The 19435-nt window shown below is 28.2% G+C and overlaps 1 protein-coding gene across 1 annotated transcript in view; it reads left to right on the top strand.

Annotated features, from left to right (window-relative positions):
* The first annotated feature begins 861 nt into the window (after window positions 1–861).
* LOC107449819 (uncharacterized) overlaps window positions 862–19435 on the top strand; it is a 156536-nt gene continuing 137962 nt past the window's right edge. The window contains exon 1 of the mRNA XM_021144720.4: window positions 862–1392. Within this exon, the coding sequence (XP_021000379.3) occupies window positions 1272–1392 (121 nt within the window). The 5' untranslated portion in view covers window positions 862–1271. The remainder of the gene's footprint in view (window positions 1393–19435) is intronic.

Below are 19435 nucleotides of genomic sequence, written 5' to 3'. Positions count from 1 at the left end.
TTTCTGTGATTTCATCATTTACTCGTGTTTATGATTTCACCATTTACTGTCTTGTGGATCTTGAGAATGGGTGTCTCTGTTTTTGAGCACTCGAAACATGCCATCCACTTAATAATTTTTGAAATTTATGAATTTTTTTTTTTACATGAACAAGTATGTTTTTCACTTCGCAAAATTCTTTCTTTTCATGCAATTATTCATTTCATATTACAATAACTCAATCTATTTTTACAGTTGACATTTAATTTCGGCAATATAAGTTTTAATAACTAATAGAAAAAAATTGTTACATTCTGGCATAACTTAAGTTGGGCTGACTGTAGGGCTATTGCCCATCCGACAAATATGATTGAGTTACGCCAACGAAGAAGACTCAGAAGCAGTTTTAAGCAGTTTTAATGCATAATATAACCAATTACTATTTTACTCTAGAAATAAATTAGCCTCAGAATAAAAATGTTTTCATAATTTTTTTTCAAGTTCAAAATTACAGCAATGTCAGCACGTTCGCACAATTTTCAGAGACACCAAGTTATGATTGCTTGACCTCAATTTCATGTGTCTCTTTCCTTCCGTTTCGCTATTGCACTTTCTATCATTTTTAATCTTCTAACAAATTTAATCACGTATTACAAAATAAACTTTGCTTTCTTTATTTCGTTTTCCACTATAAATTCAGATGCTTCAATTATTTCTGAAACATTACATTGAAAAAGAAGTGCTTTCGCCCTGATTACTTCGGTCACTGAAAGAGGGAAAACTATTTTCTTTTCATCGATCTTTTCTTCAATAGCTTTGTTTTCCCGACAGATGGCGCCTAAGTTCCATTCAAGAACAGAATATCTGAACGTGATAGCTTTTGCGCGGTAGCGGGGTAAAATCCTCGGCACCTACCCGAGTTTGGGGCAGTCATCTAAGATTCTTTCTACTCATCTGTGGTTCAGTTCCGCACTGGGACGGTCAATGAAAGAATAATTCTTATTTTTGCTTCGCGCTGGAAAAATCGTTTGCATTCTTTTTTCCAGTCAAATAAAACAGAAATGATCGTTTTTTAACTGTCAAAATATAATCCAAACTTTTTTTTAAGAAATTCCATATTAGCACAAACTTGCATAGCATTAATTTTTATTAAAAGTGTCAAATATACGCTATCGTCTTGTCAAATAAGCAATTTGCGGTTGTCTGAGTATTTTGCCGATGCTCGCAAGCTGTGAAATTCTTCGCTTTTGTTGGAATTTACGGAACGTTGTGTTCTTTTTTTCTGAAGCAAAATGATAACTCATAAGATTCATGTGAATATGTCACGTGAAATATATGGATGTTGGTTGATAGTACTATTTATTGGATCCTTACATGTTTGCAGCGGAGTAAGAGGAAGAGTTAGGATGCATGGTGAGTTATTTCAAGACTTCTATTAACTCATTTAGCATACTTCAACTAAATTAGCGAACTTCAGAATTATTCTTAAAAACATATTTAATCTGAGAATTATATTTTTCCGACACTTATTTTTAAATTGCAGGGAGCAACTTTGATAATTTAATTTTTCAAAATTTCTATTTTGATTGAGATTTATTTCTAGAAAAATATTCGAAAAATTAATTCAAAAATTTTGTGAATAGATCAAGTATTTACCGTTTGATATTACATATTTATTGAGTCCTTGATAGAATTCTTAGTGTTATCTGCTGTATGAGAGAAGAAGTTAGAAAGCTCGGTGAGTTATGGGAAGACATTTGTTAGCTCGTAGTGTTGCAAGTATTGTAGAAAATTTAAATTTCATGATCTCTGACACTTATCTAAAAATTTTAACTAACAGTTCCTTCGTTTTTTTTACTTTTATTAAAATGTAATATGCATTCTTCATACACTTCTACAATAATTTGCGAAATGGTAACTCATATGATTCACGTGAATATTTCACGAAATACCAATTGTTCATAGTGTTATTTATTGGATCGTTGATAATGCATCATAAATACTGTATCATTTTATTGATAATATTCTAATAAGTTTTCTACGAATATTAATAAAGATTTAAGATTTCGCGATGAAAATTTATTAACTATTAGGACGCACGATTTAAAGAATTTATTAATGCATAGTGAAGCAATTGTTCTAGGATATACTATAGAGCTATTTTATGTATATCCCTCACGCTTATCTTTGAAATTTGCTTAACAATTCCTTCGCTTTTAATCTATTCACCAAATACTTCTTCAATAATTTGCAATGTGGTGAAACCCATATTATTCTAGTGAATACGTCTCGGGGAAGTATATTAATGTTGCCTCCTTGTATCATTTATTGTAGTTTTGATAGTATTGGAATAATATCGTATTATTTATTGGATCGTTGATAGTACATCATAAATAATGTATCATTTATTATGTGCTTTTATGTTTGTATCAGATATCAAAGAATAATCAGGATGAACGGTGAATTTCGATTATTTGAAAACTTCCATTAAATCGAAGTGTTGTAATTATTTTAGAAAATGTTGAAAATAATCTTCATTTATTTCGAATGTTAGCATTAAAATTTTGTTTAACAGTCGTAACAATTATAATATATGCCTTTTTTTATTTTCTTCCTTTCTTAATATCCCATACATATATGCAATTTATTTCTAGAATAATTCCCAAGATAATAATTTATAAGGCTTTCGTAAATATGTCCCTTAAAAAATGTGGATTTGGGTTGATAGTATTATTTATTAACTGTTCCCAATGAAATAAAAGAAATATTAGAACGCACGATAGGTTACAAGAAGACATACACCGAAGAGCCATTACATTATGACCACCTGCTAATAACATGTAGGATCACTTTTAGCCCTCAAAACTGCTAGCACATGCGTGGCATTGATTCCACAGGGTGCTGATAGGTAGTCTGAGGTATCTGGTACCAAGCACTCACCAACTGGTCCTGCAGTTCCCTCACATTACGAGGGGTAGCGTCCACAAATGCTCTATTGGATTAAGGTCAGATGAATTTGGGGGCCAAGACATGACTTGAAAGTCGCTGGAATGTTCTTCGACGATTCGACTTTTATGACATGGTGCATTATCCTGCTAGTAAACACCATCCCCCGCAGGAAAATCTGTTGCCATGAATGGGTGAACCTGGTCTGTAACTATGTTCAAGTAGCTTACAGACGTCAGGGATTTCTCTATGAGGATTATGGGTCTTAATGTGCCCCATGAAAACATTGTTCCTGGGCGAGAAACCATGAAAACCTGGGCAAACCCATTGTTATAGATGGAGGGTGGTCATAACGTAATGGCTCTTCGGTGTATATTCTCTCATAATCGGGAAATTGTCTTCGAAAATTTGAAAGAAAATTTTGACTCTGGTCTTAAAATTTATTTAATATTTATAGTAGTTTATTTTTTTACATCTTGAAAGCGTTCATGATCTTTTTCAACAGACTTATACTAGAAACATATTCTACTTAAAATCTAATTAAAATAGCATTGGTTAGAGGTAATAATTTTTCAAACATATCTATTCTTATGCTATTTTTTGCAATAATTTTCAAACTGATAAAGCATAATATTTATGCTAAAATTTCAAGTGTAGTATATGAATATTGGTTGATAACATTAGTAATAGGCAAATTAAAACAAATTTTCATTCCTCCCCGATTCTTATTTTAAAATTTTATCTAATAATCGAGCAATTGTTTCTCTCCTTACTTTTTACATTTTATAATAAATTTATGAGTAAAACTTTTGATTATTTTGTAAGTAATTAAACGAAACTTAGAAGCCTTCATGCATATATAACAAAGAAAGGAGTTTAGTAGAATTTACAAAAATAACGAAACATTAAAAGTTAATACATGACCAAGCAGAGTAAGCACTTTAACAAAAGCAGTCTAAAAGCAGTAAAGGATATTTAAGAAAATATGATGAAATATTTATTATCCCTCGTGAACACATTACTTTACTTCGTCTAATTTGTTTCTCACGTTTTAAATCTTTATTGCCCAGTTTTCCCACATCGGACGCAATTTTTTAAATTTATTGCATTATTAGAGAACTTTGATGTATAGAAACACAGCTGTATTATATGTGAAATTAATAATCAATCTTGACCTATGTTTAACAATTGTGTCATGGCAGTTACACACTAAAAAATTCAGTATCAAATAACGGTGTAAAGTATTAGCATTTTGAGTGCAACATCCATAAAATCCATTTTTATTGTAAAATACTATACCGTAAAAGCGGTATAGCAGATTTTTTGTTCTGCACTTGTTCCGATAAAAATGAATTTTAAGGTCAATAGTACTAGCACCATGAAGTGCCCGTACTTTTTATCTTGAATTTTTCACCGCGTAGTAACAATAGTGAAAATTTGATTAGCTTTCGCTATGTTTTTGCAGACTGTAGTATTAAAATATGATTTATTACATTTTACAATGCTCATGTGATTCTCGTGAATATGTCAAGTGAATTAGATTAATTTTCGTTCATAGTGGATATTGTTTGCATAGTGGATTCATTCATATTAGAATGCTGATAGCAAAACAGAAATTCCGTATGCACAACAACAGTCATATCATATCATATTCATATCAAACACAAATATCAAAATGAACTATTGTCCAGAAATATTTGTTCTATGTGATATTATTAAAAATATGATATATTCCCTTTTTTATCGCTTGATCTAAGAAAGTTTTCGAGACTTTTTTTTTAAGCGATTATATTTCATTTAATAAATAATTTTTTCTTAGTTACAAAAGCAATTATACTGTTAGCGTTTTTGGTAAAAAATTGAGAATTTATATATATAAAAAAAAAAAAAAAACTCAGCTCAGAAATTGCAATTGAAGTCAGAGCATATTTTTATGGATAGTAAAAGGTTAGACAGAATTTTTTTTTTTTTTTTTTGAATAAAGAATGAAAAAAAAAAAACATGACAATTCCATATCACCATAACATTCGGTTACTAAAATTGCATTCTTTAAAAAGATAATTTATCACGCAATATTCGATTTAAGGCAGCATTTAAAATGCAAATGCATGTTTCTAGATTTAAAACGCTAATAGTATTTTATTTAAATTGTAAATATGGTAAGAAAAGTGTTTATTCTTCAATCATTTTTGAGAAAATTAAGTAGCTTACTCCTCTTAAACTTGTTAAAGTTTGCTTAATCGATTCAAACTAAAGAAATATGTTCTCACGGTATATTATTGTGAAATCTACTCGTGTAGAAACTTAACTTTTATTCAGGGAAATACTACTCCTTGCTAATAGCAATGTCGCTGAACATTGTATACAATCTTTATCGTTCGTTTTCTTTTTGGTTATTCAACAAGCAGTAGCATTTAAAAACATCGAATGATTACAATTAATATTAACGATGCGATTCTAATGATTTAGTTGTTTTGAGTTATGTTTAGTTATTTGAGTTATGTAGTTATATATATTTATTTAATTGCTACTAATTCATTTTATAGAGTTTCAGATAATTGGCACAAAAGTATAATATTATATGATGCTTCGTATTTTAGTTAGTGTTATTGCATGTTAGGCTAATACCTGTCATTCATGTAATTTATTTTAGAGCAAGTTTTCACGTTTCACGTCTTTTTTAAATGAAATTTTTCTTGGAGAATTTATAAATTTTGTGTTAGCATTCCATGCTGCAATTTCAAAAGTTGCCAAACATAGAAGACGCAACGAAACTTTAGAAACGGCTGTATTATTCAGAAAATGAATAGTCTCATGGCCCAGTGAGGTCTGACAATAAACATAATTTAATGCCGATTTGTTTCTTGAATTGTTATATAGACTGTCGAAAAACTTGACATATTATCTGATTAACTGATATAATTTTATTAGCTCTTTTAAGATGCTGTACACGTTTTATATTTCTCTATGAAATACTAAAATTATTTTTAATTGTTAAATCAATTTATGTTATAAAAAAGTTACACTAAGAAAAATAGTATGATAAAAACTACCAGAGTGTGGTCACATTCACCGCGTTTCTTCATGTATGGAAATACCGAAAAGTTCGATAATTTTTGCCAAAGTGTTTTTGTAATTGATAAAATATCGTGTTATTATATGTGGTAAAATATTGTAATTTTATCATGATATCTTAGAACATGGCATAAGTATCATTTATTCGGTTAAATTTACTTTCCAGTTTCGTGTTTTTTACTAAGTTTGGGGTAATAAAAATTATAATTTTTGAAAACTGGAATTTCTGGTACACTGTTGCACTATATATTTATAAATATATTGAATTTATTACTATTTATATTTTTCTCCGTGTAGTTTTCTTATTTTAATAAAAAATAGAGTTTTTTTAAAATTAATGGAATTTTGCATTTGTCAGGAATCCATACATTTTCTGTGCCATTATTAGAAATTTTCGCATGTATTTTGCAGTTTTAGGTTTGTTTGTTTCATATGTATTCTATTCTATTCAGTATGTTTTGCTCAAATTAACGTTTATTTGTAAAACTAAGCGCTTTGAAAAAAAACAAGTGCATATTTAATTTAGCTGATTGAATTGTTGTAGATTGTTTTTGCAGATTCCCCTAATAAATCGAAAGGTTGCTTAATTATTTGTGTAGATTTAGTTTGAAAATTGAATTATTGTCAATTGTTTTCGTAGATTCATTTTGCAAATTAAAATGTCGTCAATTTTTTTATGCAGATTTAGTTTGAAAATAAATTTTGAAAATCAATTATTTGTGTAGGTTCAATTTATAAATTATATTGCCACCAATTGTTTGAGCAGACTTAGTTTTATAATTGAATTGCTGTTGATTTTTGTTTACATTCAATTTACTGATACAACTGTAGTAGATTGCTTTTGTAGTTTGAGTTCTAAAATAAACTAATAGAGTTCTATGTTACACCTATAGCTATCAATTTTCAATATAGGTTCATAAATTTTATTTTCGATAAACGAAAAAATCCAAAAAAACTAAGTATTTAGCCCTGATAGGGTTTTGTGAATAAGCTTTCTTCTCTTTAGTACATAAATTTAAATGATTTTTTTTATTATGTGCTCTTAACTTCGAGGAATTGCTTTTTTTTAAAAAATTATTTAAAATTGTTTTTTTTTATAGTTATGATGTTCGATGAAAATAGTAAACAATAATATATAACATTTCTGGATTGTTTTTCAATTCTTTTTTTAATTTTAACTGAAATGATTCATTTATTTAAAACATAGCTAAAACCTATGGATATTTTTTAAAAGCAATCAAAAAGTTTTAATTATGAATCTTAATTATAGTGATTTATGAAATCTTTCTTTGTTTTGTCGTTAAAAAGTTTCATTTAAATATGATATTATTTTAAGATGGGTATTTCGTTTTGTATAGAGCTTAATCTCTGTAATTGGTAAATAAATTATTTTTTAAAGACCAAAATATATTATGCGTATCACAATAAATTACACGAAGAAAGATTAAAAGAAAGTTTTATTTTAATCTTTGTACTTATGATTGCAAATTTATCCCAAATGATTAGTTTTACTTAACGAAATTCATCAGCTTTTCCATAGGCACCACCTCCCCAAAACTATAATTAAAAAGCTTAAACTTCTTTTAATACCTTTGATTTTTTTTATAACCGTTATCTGAAGTCTTATCTCATTAATTTGTGTTTTATTATTTGTTTTACTCTCGCTTGACAATGTGCGGTGTTGTTCATTGAATGCAGAACAATTGCGGGAATCAATTTGCATTGCACACAAACTCTTTTGTTTATTAGCCTAGATTATTTTACTGATCTAGAAGTACTGATAAGTTGTTTGCAACTGCTTAAAATAAAGGATAAGGAAAATGTAACTAAACTAAAATTTTATATATGTATCCTTTGTGTGTTAGTTATAAAAAAATATTTATTTATCCATAGTTAATAAAGTTGTGTTAATATTTATTTTATAAAATAATCCACTTTCTTAATAGAGTAAATAGAGTAAATTTTAACATAGTTTTTTCCTTTTTATAAATATTATACTGTAAGTTAAATATAGCGGTTGTATTGTTTTAATTTAAAAAAAAGAAAGAAAAATTAAAATACACGCGTATTTTAAAAAACTCCCTGTAGGTTTAAGTATATTTCAGCTGTTGTTTAATACCAGGATTAATTCTAACATAAAGTGTTTTATTTTAATTACGAAATTTGCAGGAAAGGGTAAAAAAGTCTGAACTAATGCTCAGAGGGTTAAAAGTTTTATTTTTAACCCTCTGAGTTTTATTTTATTGCTAAATATCATAGTTCGCATTCTTTTTTACAAATAAGTTTCTAATGAGCTGCATTTTTGGTGCATCCTGTGACTTTATGGAGATGTTTTAATGTTTCATTCTTTTACTTTTTGCTAGCTATAGAGTTTTAATTCTCTTAAATTTTGAATGGTCTTTTTAAGGAGTAATTAAAATTTCTTAATGTTTCTTTTACAATTTTTTATTTTAATCTATGTTTACAAAAATTAAATAATGGAGGAAAATGCAAAAAATAAATTGTGATGGATATGGATAAAATATAATTGGAAAAAATAAATTTCGATGGAAATTTGAAAAAATAAACCTTTAAAAGCTAATTTGTAAGTAAAAGATATTCAATGAAGTATTTCACTTATAAAGCACAAATATATTTTTAACTTAAATAATATCTAAGAACATTTAATAACAATTTTCATATAATTTTATCTCAAATAATATATATCACAAAAATTAATTCTTCTCAACGATTTGAAGAGTAGCGCATTTTAGAGTAAAGAATGTGATGAAAATGTATAATCCATTAAATCTGAAATTTTTAAAAAATTTAATAACATTTTACGCTAGTAGGGAATAATTTTCTGTTAACGCTCATCGATTAATATTTTTCCAAGATTCTGAACGGTTCTTAATCTGGCTTAATGAAGGGCACATTGCGAGCCAAGGGCACTCATTTAAAAGCTATTAGCGGAAGCTTGTATCTTCTTGTAGGTGGCAACACGGTAGGGACTTTGAAAAATGCCTGAATTTTAAGCCGCGGAATAAAAAAAGGACGTTAAAAATTGAGATGAACTGCAATTATTATGCATGGATAAAACCCTTGAGAGATTTTTCAGTTTAAAAAAATTGCGTTCTGTTTTCCTCATAATGACTTTTATTTAATAATCATTACATTATGCAAACCACTCTATTTATAAGACTCATTATCTTAATAGTGAACGACGGCTGCATCTTGATTATTTTTTGACCTCTTTAATTAAAGGATTTGATTAAAACTTGGAGTAGAAGCATCGATTTTCTATTGGCTCCGTCGTCTTCTAAAATATTGCGACGGCTAATGCGTCTTTTCCGAAGATTCATCTGACGTTAACGTCTAATTAAGTCGGAGAAATGGAAGACGTGTATCTCCGTCTATCTCGATTAGCAAAATCAGCTTAATCAGGCTCTTAACGCATATCCGGAAGCTACTGATGGACGTTTTTGAAATTTCGAAAGAGATTTATCGGAAATCTCATAATCTGGATTTTCTAATATACTTATTTGCATAAGATTTAATTCAAATTTATAAGTGTATGGTATATTTCCCGGTGCATTTATTAGAAGAGTTCATTTTATTCCATGATATATAATGTAAAGTAAAATATTTACTTTTCTTATTAAAAATTTCCGAAAAGCGAAATTTTACCAGGGGATGTTTAAAAGGAGTTAAAATTAGAAAATTGATGAGTTTATTAAGATATTACGAGTTTATTATTAAGAGCTATGCGTAAAAGTCAATTTTATTCAATTTTATAAGAATATAATAAATTAAAGTTATATTTCTCAATACTTCAACCTGAGGCTGTTTTATCTTTTTATGATGCTACGTGCTATGTAAAATTATTTGTCATTATTTTTTGAAATACTTATCTTTTACAGAAAAGTCGAATTGCATGATTTACGGAAAATATTGCGACGGCTAATGTGTCTTTTCCGAAGATTCATCTGACGTTAACGTCGAATTAAGTCGGAGAAATAGAAGACGCGTATCTCCGTCTATTTCGATTAGCAAAATCAGCTTAATAATCTCGTAACGCACATCTTAGAAGCTACTAATGGACGCTTTTAACATTTTGAGAGAGATTTATCGAAAATATCATAATCTAGATTTTCTAGCATACTGATTTGCATAAAATTTAATCCAAATTTATAAGTGTATGGTATATTTCCCGGAGTATTTATTAGAGGAGTTCGTTTTGTTGCATGATTTATGATGTTATGTCAGTTATTAGAAATCTCAGAAAAGCAAAGATTGACAGTGGATGTTTAAAAAGGGTTATTAGAAATTAAAAGAGTTTATTTTTGGTGATATATTACTAGTTTTTTTATTGAGAGTAATTCATAAAATTAAAGTCAATATTATTCAATGTCATAAGAATATGATAAACGCAAGATACTTTTTTGAGTACTATATCTTTTACCGATGCAAGATTATATTTTTACCTTTATTTTATGAAATAAATTTATTTATAACAAAGTAAAATTTTTACAACGAAAATACAACGTGGTTAAGTGTTAATATTTGGAAAACTTCATTTGTAAAAATAAAGTCAATACATTCTTAATTAATGATTACGCGGAGAAAAAATTCTGGTGAAATTATCGAACAGTGTCGAAATTTCTTGTAAATCATAATCATAATTCTGGTTATCAAGACCAAAATATACGGTATTTAAGCCCAAAAATTTAGTAATTTTTCAGTTCATGCGATAATGTTTACCAGAAATTATTGTTTTCAAAATTCTAATAGTCTACTGACGACTAATTAGGGTTGGCTAAAAAACCACCGCTGAATGTCTTCAATCAGTTTCATCCGGAAACAAAGTGTGCAAACTTCAATGTCTGTTGATTAGTCGTTTGTTAGTTTCTAAGCAGACATAATTCTAACTACAAAGACTTACAAGTATTATTATATCCTTCGATTAACAATGTAAGTTGAAAACAAGTCGTGCAAATAAAGTGTCGGATTGATGTGCGGACTTTTGTTTGAAAGTTGTGTACAGACGTTTTGCAAGGACTGAACTTATAGAAACTTATTTAAGGCATTAATACATTAAAAAAAGGAAATTTAAGAAATCCACTCTAACTGTATGTAACATCTTATTTTTAAGTAATAAACATTGCCATTATTTTACATGACATTTTGTTACGAAGTACTAACGACAATATGTCAATTTTTTATGAAGCAATCTACTGGTTTGACCTGTTTTAATATAGAACCAAATCGAATAGAGTATGTATGCAAGATGTAAGATTATACACGAGGCCAAAAAGTTCCCCAAGTTGGTGTAGAATAGTTGTTGTAGTTGTAGTTCATTTACGTCGCACTAGAGTGGTGTAATATAGAAACAAGGTAATGAGGTAGAAACTCAGAAATTACTCTCACTATGTCACTGAGATCAATTAAGTTATGTCGGGCACGGTTCTAACCATGATTCTTATGCCAACGTAACTAGCTTTTAGGGTGTAGTACCTAGGCGATTGATACATTTGGGCATTAAGTGCAGCTAGCTGTTGGTTTTATACATCTTCTGAAGTATTTCTACATGTCTTTTCTTCGTTTATAACTGTCTTTTTTCTACAATTTAATATTAAATTTTTTGATAATAATATACATTTTAAAATATAATTTTCCGGTTAAATCCTAGAAAACATTTAAATTTTCGCAGCTGAGATAAACGTGACTAAAACTTTGAATTCAGATTCATATGAACATAGTTAGACTGTCACTGAAAAAAGGTTAATTGCACGAGGAAATGAACGGCGGTTAAAACTATCAGAATACGGTAAAATGCATAGTTTTTCTGGCTCAATGAGAGCCCCAAAAAAGCTTGATCATTTTTACAAACCGAAGTGGTTTGGTAAAATTAACAATAAAATACGGCTTTGTGATAGGTGATAAAATTTGGTAAATGTGGTTACCTTAGAGCATGGTTTAAAAGCCATTTATCCGATTAAATATACTCCTCAGGTTCGTATTTTTCTACGAGCGTTGTGCTAATTAGAATTATAATTTGGTAAAATAGAATTTTTGGTGAACTCTGTGAACGGAAAAAATACCTAAGAGATGGCTTTAATACCGTATATTTTGGTTTTATTAACCAGAATTATGGTTTTTTACCAGAAACTTCATTACCATGCAGTTCGATAATTTTACCAATTTTTTTTCTTTGTGTACTTCTAGAGGGTTCTGATGTAAGCGTATGATTTTGCATGGTTAGAAGATTACAAAAAAATTTAGTTATTGATTTTCATTTCCACGTTTACAAATTTCAGTCCGATAATTTTAAGTTCGCAGCATTGGAAGCTCTGACAAAAGCATACGAGTTACAAAAGAATAAAATTTTTATGTACCAAAAGCTGTTTTTTTTTTCTTTCTGAACATTTTGTTTTAATGGATTTTAGTGAGCACTCTGTTGTTAGTTTAGGTCATTTTTCTGTATTTACTTTATAACTAAAAAAGAGATGATTACGTTTTCTCACGAAATCCTAGTCTCTTTTTTTACTGGTTTAAAGCTCTCCCATGTTTGCTTTCAGAATTTGTAAGAAAGGTATGTTTAGAGAATCGGTATTGCTTTTTACAATTACTAATTTTTTTTTTTGGATATTTATACCGTTGTTGTTACACGATAAGTATATTTTTCCTTTTTGAAACTGAAGTACTTTTATTTTAATATCAAGTATATTTGCTAAATGCTTTTAGTTGATTACTTAGTTTTTTTCCCCTTACTATACGATTCAATAACTTTTTTTAAGTGCATATTGTAATGAATTGGTTGGAATTAAGTTTTTATAAAATGCATTACTTAATATGCAAATATAAATTTTTTAATAGGAAAATAATTTTAGTATGAGATGAAGTTTCATTTTAACAGCTTATTAATGTTGTCTAGAAAATGTTTAATTTTTGATAAATGTTTAGAAAAAGTTATGTTAGATCTGGGATAAAATCTCCCAATACGTATTATCTTTATGCCCATTTATGCTTAATTAGCGTAATTTTAAATAAAAATACCATTTGAAGTCATAACAAATAAATTTTATTTTGTTCAAGTACTTCGATAACGACTATAAAAGAAATCAAAATAAACCTGAAAAATTCATGCTAATCATGTCATTAAAAATAGAGTCTTTATTGTTTAAGAAAATAACTTGAAAATTTAAAAACTTTGAATAAAAATATGAGCATAAAAACATATTTATTTTGTACTAAAATATATTCATTTTGTTAATTATTAATTTTTAAATTTATTAATAGCACATACTTAAACCGAAGTATATATATATATATATATATATATATATATATATATATATATATATATATATATATATATATATATATATATATATATATATATATATATATATATATATATATATATATATATATATATATATATATATATATATATATATACATCTTAATATGCATCAAAACAAGAGAGTTCATTATATTTAATTGTGTAAAATTAATAACACAAAAATGAAGCATTTCATCTCTTCATTTTAAACACTTAAAATGAATGTCTAAAACGCAAACATTACATTTGAAAGGAAAAATGAAAAGAGAAACCCTCAAGTCTCTCGCAAAAATTTATTTTGATTCTACAACTTTCTTATCTTTTAAGCCACTACTGTTTCGTGACATAGTTTCTCCGTGGAGTACATTATGTACTCCACGGAGTTATATAATAAGATTTTGAAACCTAATCGTGTATTCTTATTCCGTTATCGAAAAATAATAATAGTGATGATATATATATATATATATATGTATATATACACATAAAGGTCAATTTACAACTTTATCAGATATCTGTTACAGATATTTGCACGTTGCCTATAAAGTTAAGTATTATCGTCACAAAATCAGTAATTAAAATGAATTCGATACACCTGGAGAAACATCAGACAAATAAATTTTTCCTACAACTGCTGATTAATTAGCATTAGAGAAAGAGTTTCAGTTTCTTGACATAAAATCACAAAAGTTTACATGGTTCTCAACAAAATATTATGGTGAGAGAATGTAATGACATCAAGACCAAGATCTCAACGTTATGGGGAATACAGGAGTGTATTTATATATCTCGATTAAAGGTGGCCACCCGGCTTCGATACTATTGATCCTTATAAATCTATGCCTTGATTCAAATTGATACTATTTTATAGTTTGCTTTTATTAATTCTTCCTTGCTCACCTCCGAGATTTAGATAGTTTAAGATCAACGAAAAGAAAAATCGTTTTTCGGAAAGGCTATCCTTTAATGTGGTGTCTGAAATCTCTCAAGATCACAAAACAAGTCACTCTAGGCTAAATGATTTTGCAATGCGTATTACAAAACATTTCATAAATATTTTTTAAAAAATATTTTCTTAGATTCATTATTTGGTACATACCTTCTAAGTTATGATCCACATTACCTTTACCATTGATCTAACTCATAAGTCCTCATAAATCCATGCCTATGCACGAATTTCCATTTGCTTATTTTCTGCCTTTATTGATTCTCTCCTGCTCATCTCCGAGAGAGATGGATATTTTTATTTCTCATTTCAAGAAGGCTGTATCGATATCACCTATTCCAAATGCAAGGATCTATTTTCGGGGCTCTCGCGTTTTCTCAATATCATTCCAAGCAAGGGGTAGTCTAAGATGAAAAGAGATCGATATTTGACTGGAAAAATCGATTCCCGAATGTTGTTTTCCTACTGACTGTTCTGCCATGATTTCTAATGAATGAAACATGCCTATTTCTTTATTGACAGAATTTGAAAGGAAGAAAAAAATATGGCTTAATTGCATGGAGGAAAATTGTAACTATCAGTGTCAATAGAATCAGTAATATTGAATGATTTTGGAATGGAAGAAGTGAATTTAATTATTAGTTGAATTGATCTATTAGTGAATTTAAGCGACCAGAAGAAATCGTAATACAATGATTAATGCTACAGTAGAGGATTTGACACAATGACATTAATTTCGTAACTTTATAATTGTAAATGATATTTTCAAGTTATCGCTTGAAAAAAAAACTTAATTTTGGGTGGCAATTTAAAAAAAAAAGAACAAGAAGAAGCCTCCAATTGTTAATCTCTGACCCAAAACTATTAAAATGATAAATTGACAGTTTGTAAAGATTACAATGCAAAATTTTGCAGTTTCTGAGAAATGTTTAAGCTCGAATGGAAAAGATTCACACAGCGAAACATTACGGTAAAAAACACCAGCACCATCTTTTCACGGTGCGGGTACGTTACGGTATATTTAGGCATTAATGGAAGAGATTCACACTCTAAAACATGACGTTAAAAAGTACCAGCACCTTCTTTTCACGGTAAGGACATGGTATTTTTAGGCCTCAGTGGAAAAGGTTCACACTGTAAAACATAACGGTAAAAAGTATCATCACCCTCTATATCCGTACCGGCTTTCAAAATTATATTTCTCAATACCATATTATATCTAGTAAAAAATACAGAACTCAAAACTTAAATTTCTCCTGAAAATGGTTTTTATACCTTGCTTTAAGGTATTAGGATAAAATTAGCATATTTTACCTTCCTTAAGAAGTTTATCATAGTTTTTAAAGCCATGCTTTAGCATTAATTTACCAAGGCCATTACCAAAGCACTTCGGTAAAAATTACCAAGCTTTTTAGTGTTCTCATAGAGCAGAAACACGATAAATTTTACCATACTCTGGTAGTTTTGACAATACTTTTAATTCTCAGTGCATTAGCGAAATTTTTCATTTAATTATTTTCTTCGTTTTAGTTTTGAGTCCTTTATTATGTTTTTGTTGAAAAGTAATCAAAATTTTACTGCCAAAAATTATCTTTCACAAGCAACAAGGCATTTTATATAAAACATGGTCATAATAATTAACTTTATCGGGTAATATGTCTTAATTAGTTAACTGCGGATAAAACTAGCTTTAAATACGAAATTGCTATTTCTGAAACAATTTTTGAATAACTCATTACTTAATTGTATTTTGCGAATTTTATAGCATAATAATACAAAATGAAAAATAAATCGCATAATAATGAGACAAAAATATATTAATGAAGTGCATAATGATTTATAAAGTTTGCCAAGTGTACGTAGGAAAACAAATTTAATTAACGTATGAGAGTTAATACATTACTTTCCCGCTTAACTCTATACTTTATTTCTGTTCTTTTAATGATTCGCTGCTCGCATAGTAACAATTAGTAAAAGCCTTTTTTGCCTTGATTATTGAATTTAGAAAATCGACTTTAATACAGTATGTTATAATAAATTCCAGTTCTATTCTGAATATTTAATTTTCATTTTTTTGTTTAAGAAATATTAACTTCAGTTGGAAAATGATATTATTTTAATAAAGAAAAATAATATTCTAATAATGAAAAAAATATTATTTCAATAACGAATAATTGTCTTAATAGTTCGAATAAAAATACTTAAAACAGAATGATTCCGCATAAAAATTGCATTACGGTGCAATAAGTGCTAATGACAAAAATACTAACGTGATTACCTTTTTTTAAAATTTTCTTTAAACAATGTATATTATCCGAAAAAAGGATATTGTACACTTTGTGCTATGTAGTCTAATAGACCAAAGCAAAAAGAAAAAAAGAAAGATATATGAATAAAGTACAAATGAAAGTACAGAAATGGAAAGACTGAAGTTTCGGTTCCACAAGCAAGAACCTTCCTGGGTTCTTTCTCTCAAGATCCGACTTGGACTTGATCTTTTACATGGTTGAAAAACATGTAAACATTTGTATTTCCTTCAAAATAAATTGATTATTCAATGTTGATTTCTATTAAACTAAAAAGTAACAAAAATATCTCAAAAGATGGATAAAATGTGTTTTGAATGGGTAAAACGAGTTTTATAACTGTGCGTACTAATTTTTTGATTCGCATAAATAGTTCCAGATACATGGTAAAACGTGGTAGTAATTAAAGTTATCATTAAGAGGACTAAATATTTTATTTTTCATCCTGAAAAATTCTTGGTACCGTATTTTCCAAACTGTGACTACCCTTCCATATTTTAAATTTCAAAAATACAAATTCATTAAAAAAAATGTAGTTTTATTCTGCAAAAACACGTTTTTGTACTCTGATTTCGCAAACTATAAAACTGTGCATTGCACTTCAAATTTCATTTTTCAATGGAAATAACTTTCACTACATTACGCGCATTTCTTTATTTTTTTATGCGATTTTACGATTCTGTACCATTAAAAAATTGATTCTGGAAATTCCAATTTCCAAACAAAACTTTTACATTCGCGCAGTTAACTTGTAATAAATATTATCGTAACCATGCTTGTTGCACAATGAAGTACGAGAAACTAGACATTACCCTCCGCATCAAGCTATCATTTGTACTATTCAACATTATTACTAATTTTCCTTTGCACATTGCGCAACTTATTTTAAATTTTAATAGAAATTATTTTGCAGTTTATGATAAGTTCTTTCCTTTTTATGTAAAAATTAAGATTATACGTCATCGAGTAATCACATTTTGAAATTTAAAATTTCGATCTAAGCATATCCGCTAATATCTCGTAATGTTTTCCTGACTATGCATGCATAATTAAATAATATATAACTAGTCATTTCCATCTCTACAAACTGTCTTTCGTTCTATTCAATACAACTAATAATTTCTTTTTACCCTCTACATATTTTCAATGTTCAATAGAAATTATTTTGCAGTTTATAATAACTCTTCTTTCGTTTTTATATGTAAAAATTCAGATTGTAAGATCGCTTCTTAAAATTTAAAATTTCGAGCTTAACTTTTCCATTAATTCAGTGATCTTGCAATATTTTCCAAACAATAAGGAATAGAGGACTAACCATTTTCACCTCTGCAAATTGTCTTTTGTTCTACTCAATATTGCTAATATTTTTTTGACTTCTTCCTTTTTTTCAATGTTCAGTAGAAATTATTTGGTAGTTTGTAATAAGTTCCTTCGTTTTCAATGTAAAAATTGAGATGAAATTATTTGGTAGTTTATAAGTTCCTTCATTTTATTTGTTGTTGTCAAAATTCAGATTATACATCATCGAGAAATCGCTTCTTAAAATTTAAAATTTCGAACTAAACTTTTCCTTTAATGCAAACCTTGTAATATTTACCTAACAATGCATGCATAATAAACGAATATATGACTAGCCATTTCCATCTCCACATCAAACTGCCTTTTATACTATTCAATATTATTAATTACTTGTATGATGAGCAATTCTGACTTTCTTTTGTTTTAACACAGTACATGTCCTATAAATGAGGATGTTTGAGCAAGCCGGTTATGAAAGACTTTTATGCGTTGCGCGCATCATTTAAACGAGTAAATCTTAAATGTGTTCTCTCCATCAAGCTGGGGCTTAGTCTTGCTTTAATGATGCATATATATCTCTTCATAAGTTTTCGCATGTTTAGGAACCTTGTAATGTATAGGAATTATTCATTCGCCGCAAAGTTTTATCATTAACTTTATAATGAGCGCTTTCCTAAAATGCAGTCATCCTTTTGAAGCTTATGTTGTACGTTAAATAAGTTATTTAGCATAATGCTGCAACTAACTTGAGTGACATATTTTCTAGGGGAAATTGTCAAAATGTTTTTTTATTTTTTAAACTTAAGGTAGAAGAAAATTTATCGTTCGCTTTCACAAATTGATTTAGTGGAGATCAATTTTGTTTATCCATGAAATGAATTTCAATATCTTTTTTTTTTTTTTAGATTTTTAATCTGTACGATATTTTAATGGTTTCATCATTGTAGAACATTGCTAAAATTTAAAAAATTATCATTCGGCCTCACAGATTGATTTAGAGGAAATAAATTCTGCTTGAGATTAATTTCCATTTCATTATTTTTTTTTAGAATTTTAATAAGTACGATATTTTAATGTTTTATCTTTACAGAACACTATAAAAATTTAAAAATGTATCGTTCGGTTTCACAAATTGATTTATTGAATTGATTCAGAAATTTAGTTTAAGTGTGAGATAAAATTTCAATTTAAATATTTTTTTTTCGGAATTTTAAATTGTACGATGCTTTTATAGTTTCATCATTATAGAACATTGCTAGAAATTTTGAAGCTTATCGAACCAAAATATTGTTTTTACTAAATTTTTATTATGGTGCTAAATTAAATCATATCAGCTTGATAATACTATACTATGGTTCAGTTTGAATGGAAATATGGTTCAGTTTAACATTTATTAGGTATGCATTAAAGGACACTGCACAAATCTTATGGAAATTAATTCTTTGTCAAAGTGGCGGAAAATTTAATGTGTTGTTGTTCAAATGGATAATTTCCGAGATACGGAGCCTCAAATATAAAAGATATAGGCATACGGTATGCTTAAGCGCAGCATTGGCTATC

The sequence above is a fragment of the Parasteatoda tepidariorum genome, chromosome 8 (genome assembly GCF_982258835.1).
Source record: "Parasteatoda tepidariorum strain Cologne lab strain chromosome 8, Ptep-v5.0, whole genome shotgun sequence".
Lineage (NCBI taxonomy): Eukaryota > Metazoa > Arthropoda > Arachnida > Araneae > Theridiidae > Parasteatoda > Parasteatoda tepidariorum.
Note: the sequence above shows the minus strand (reverse complement) of the source record. Positions and strands in the feature narration are given on the sequence as shown.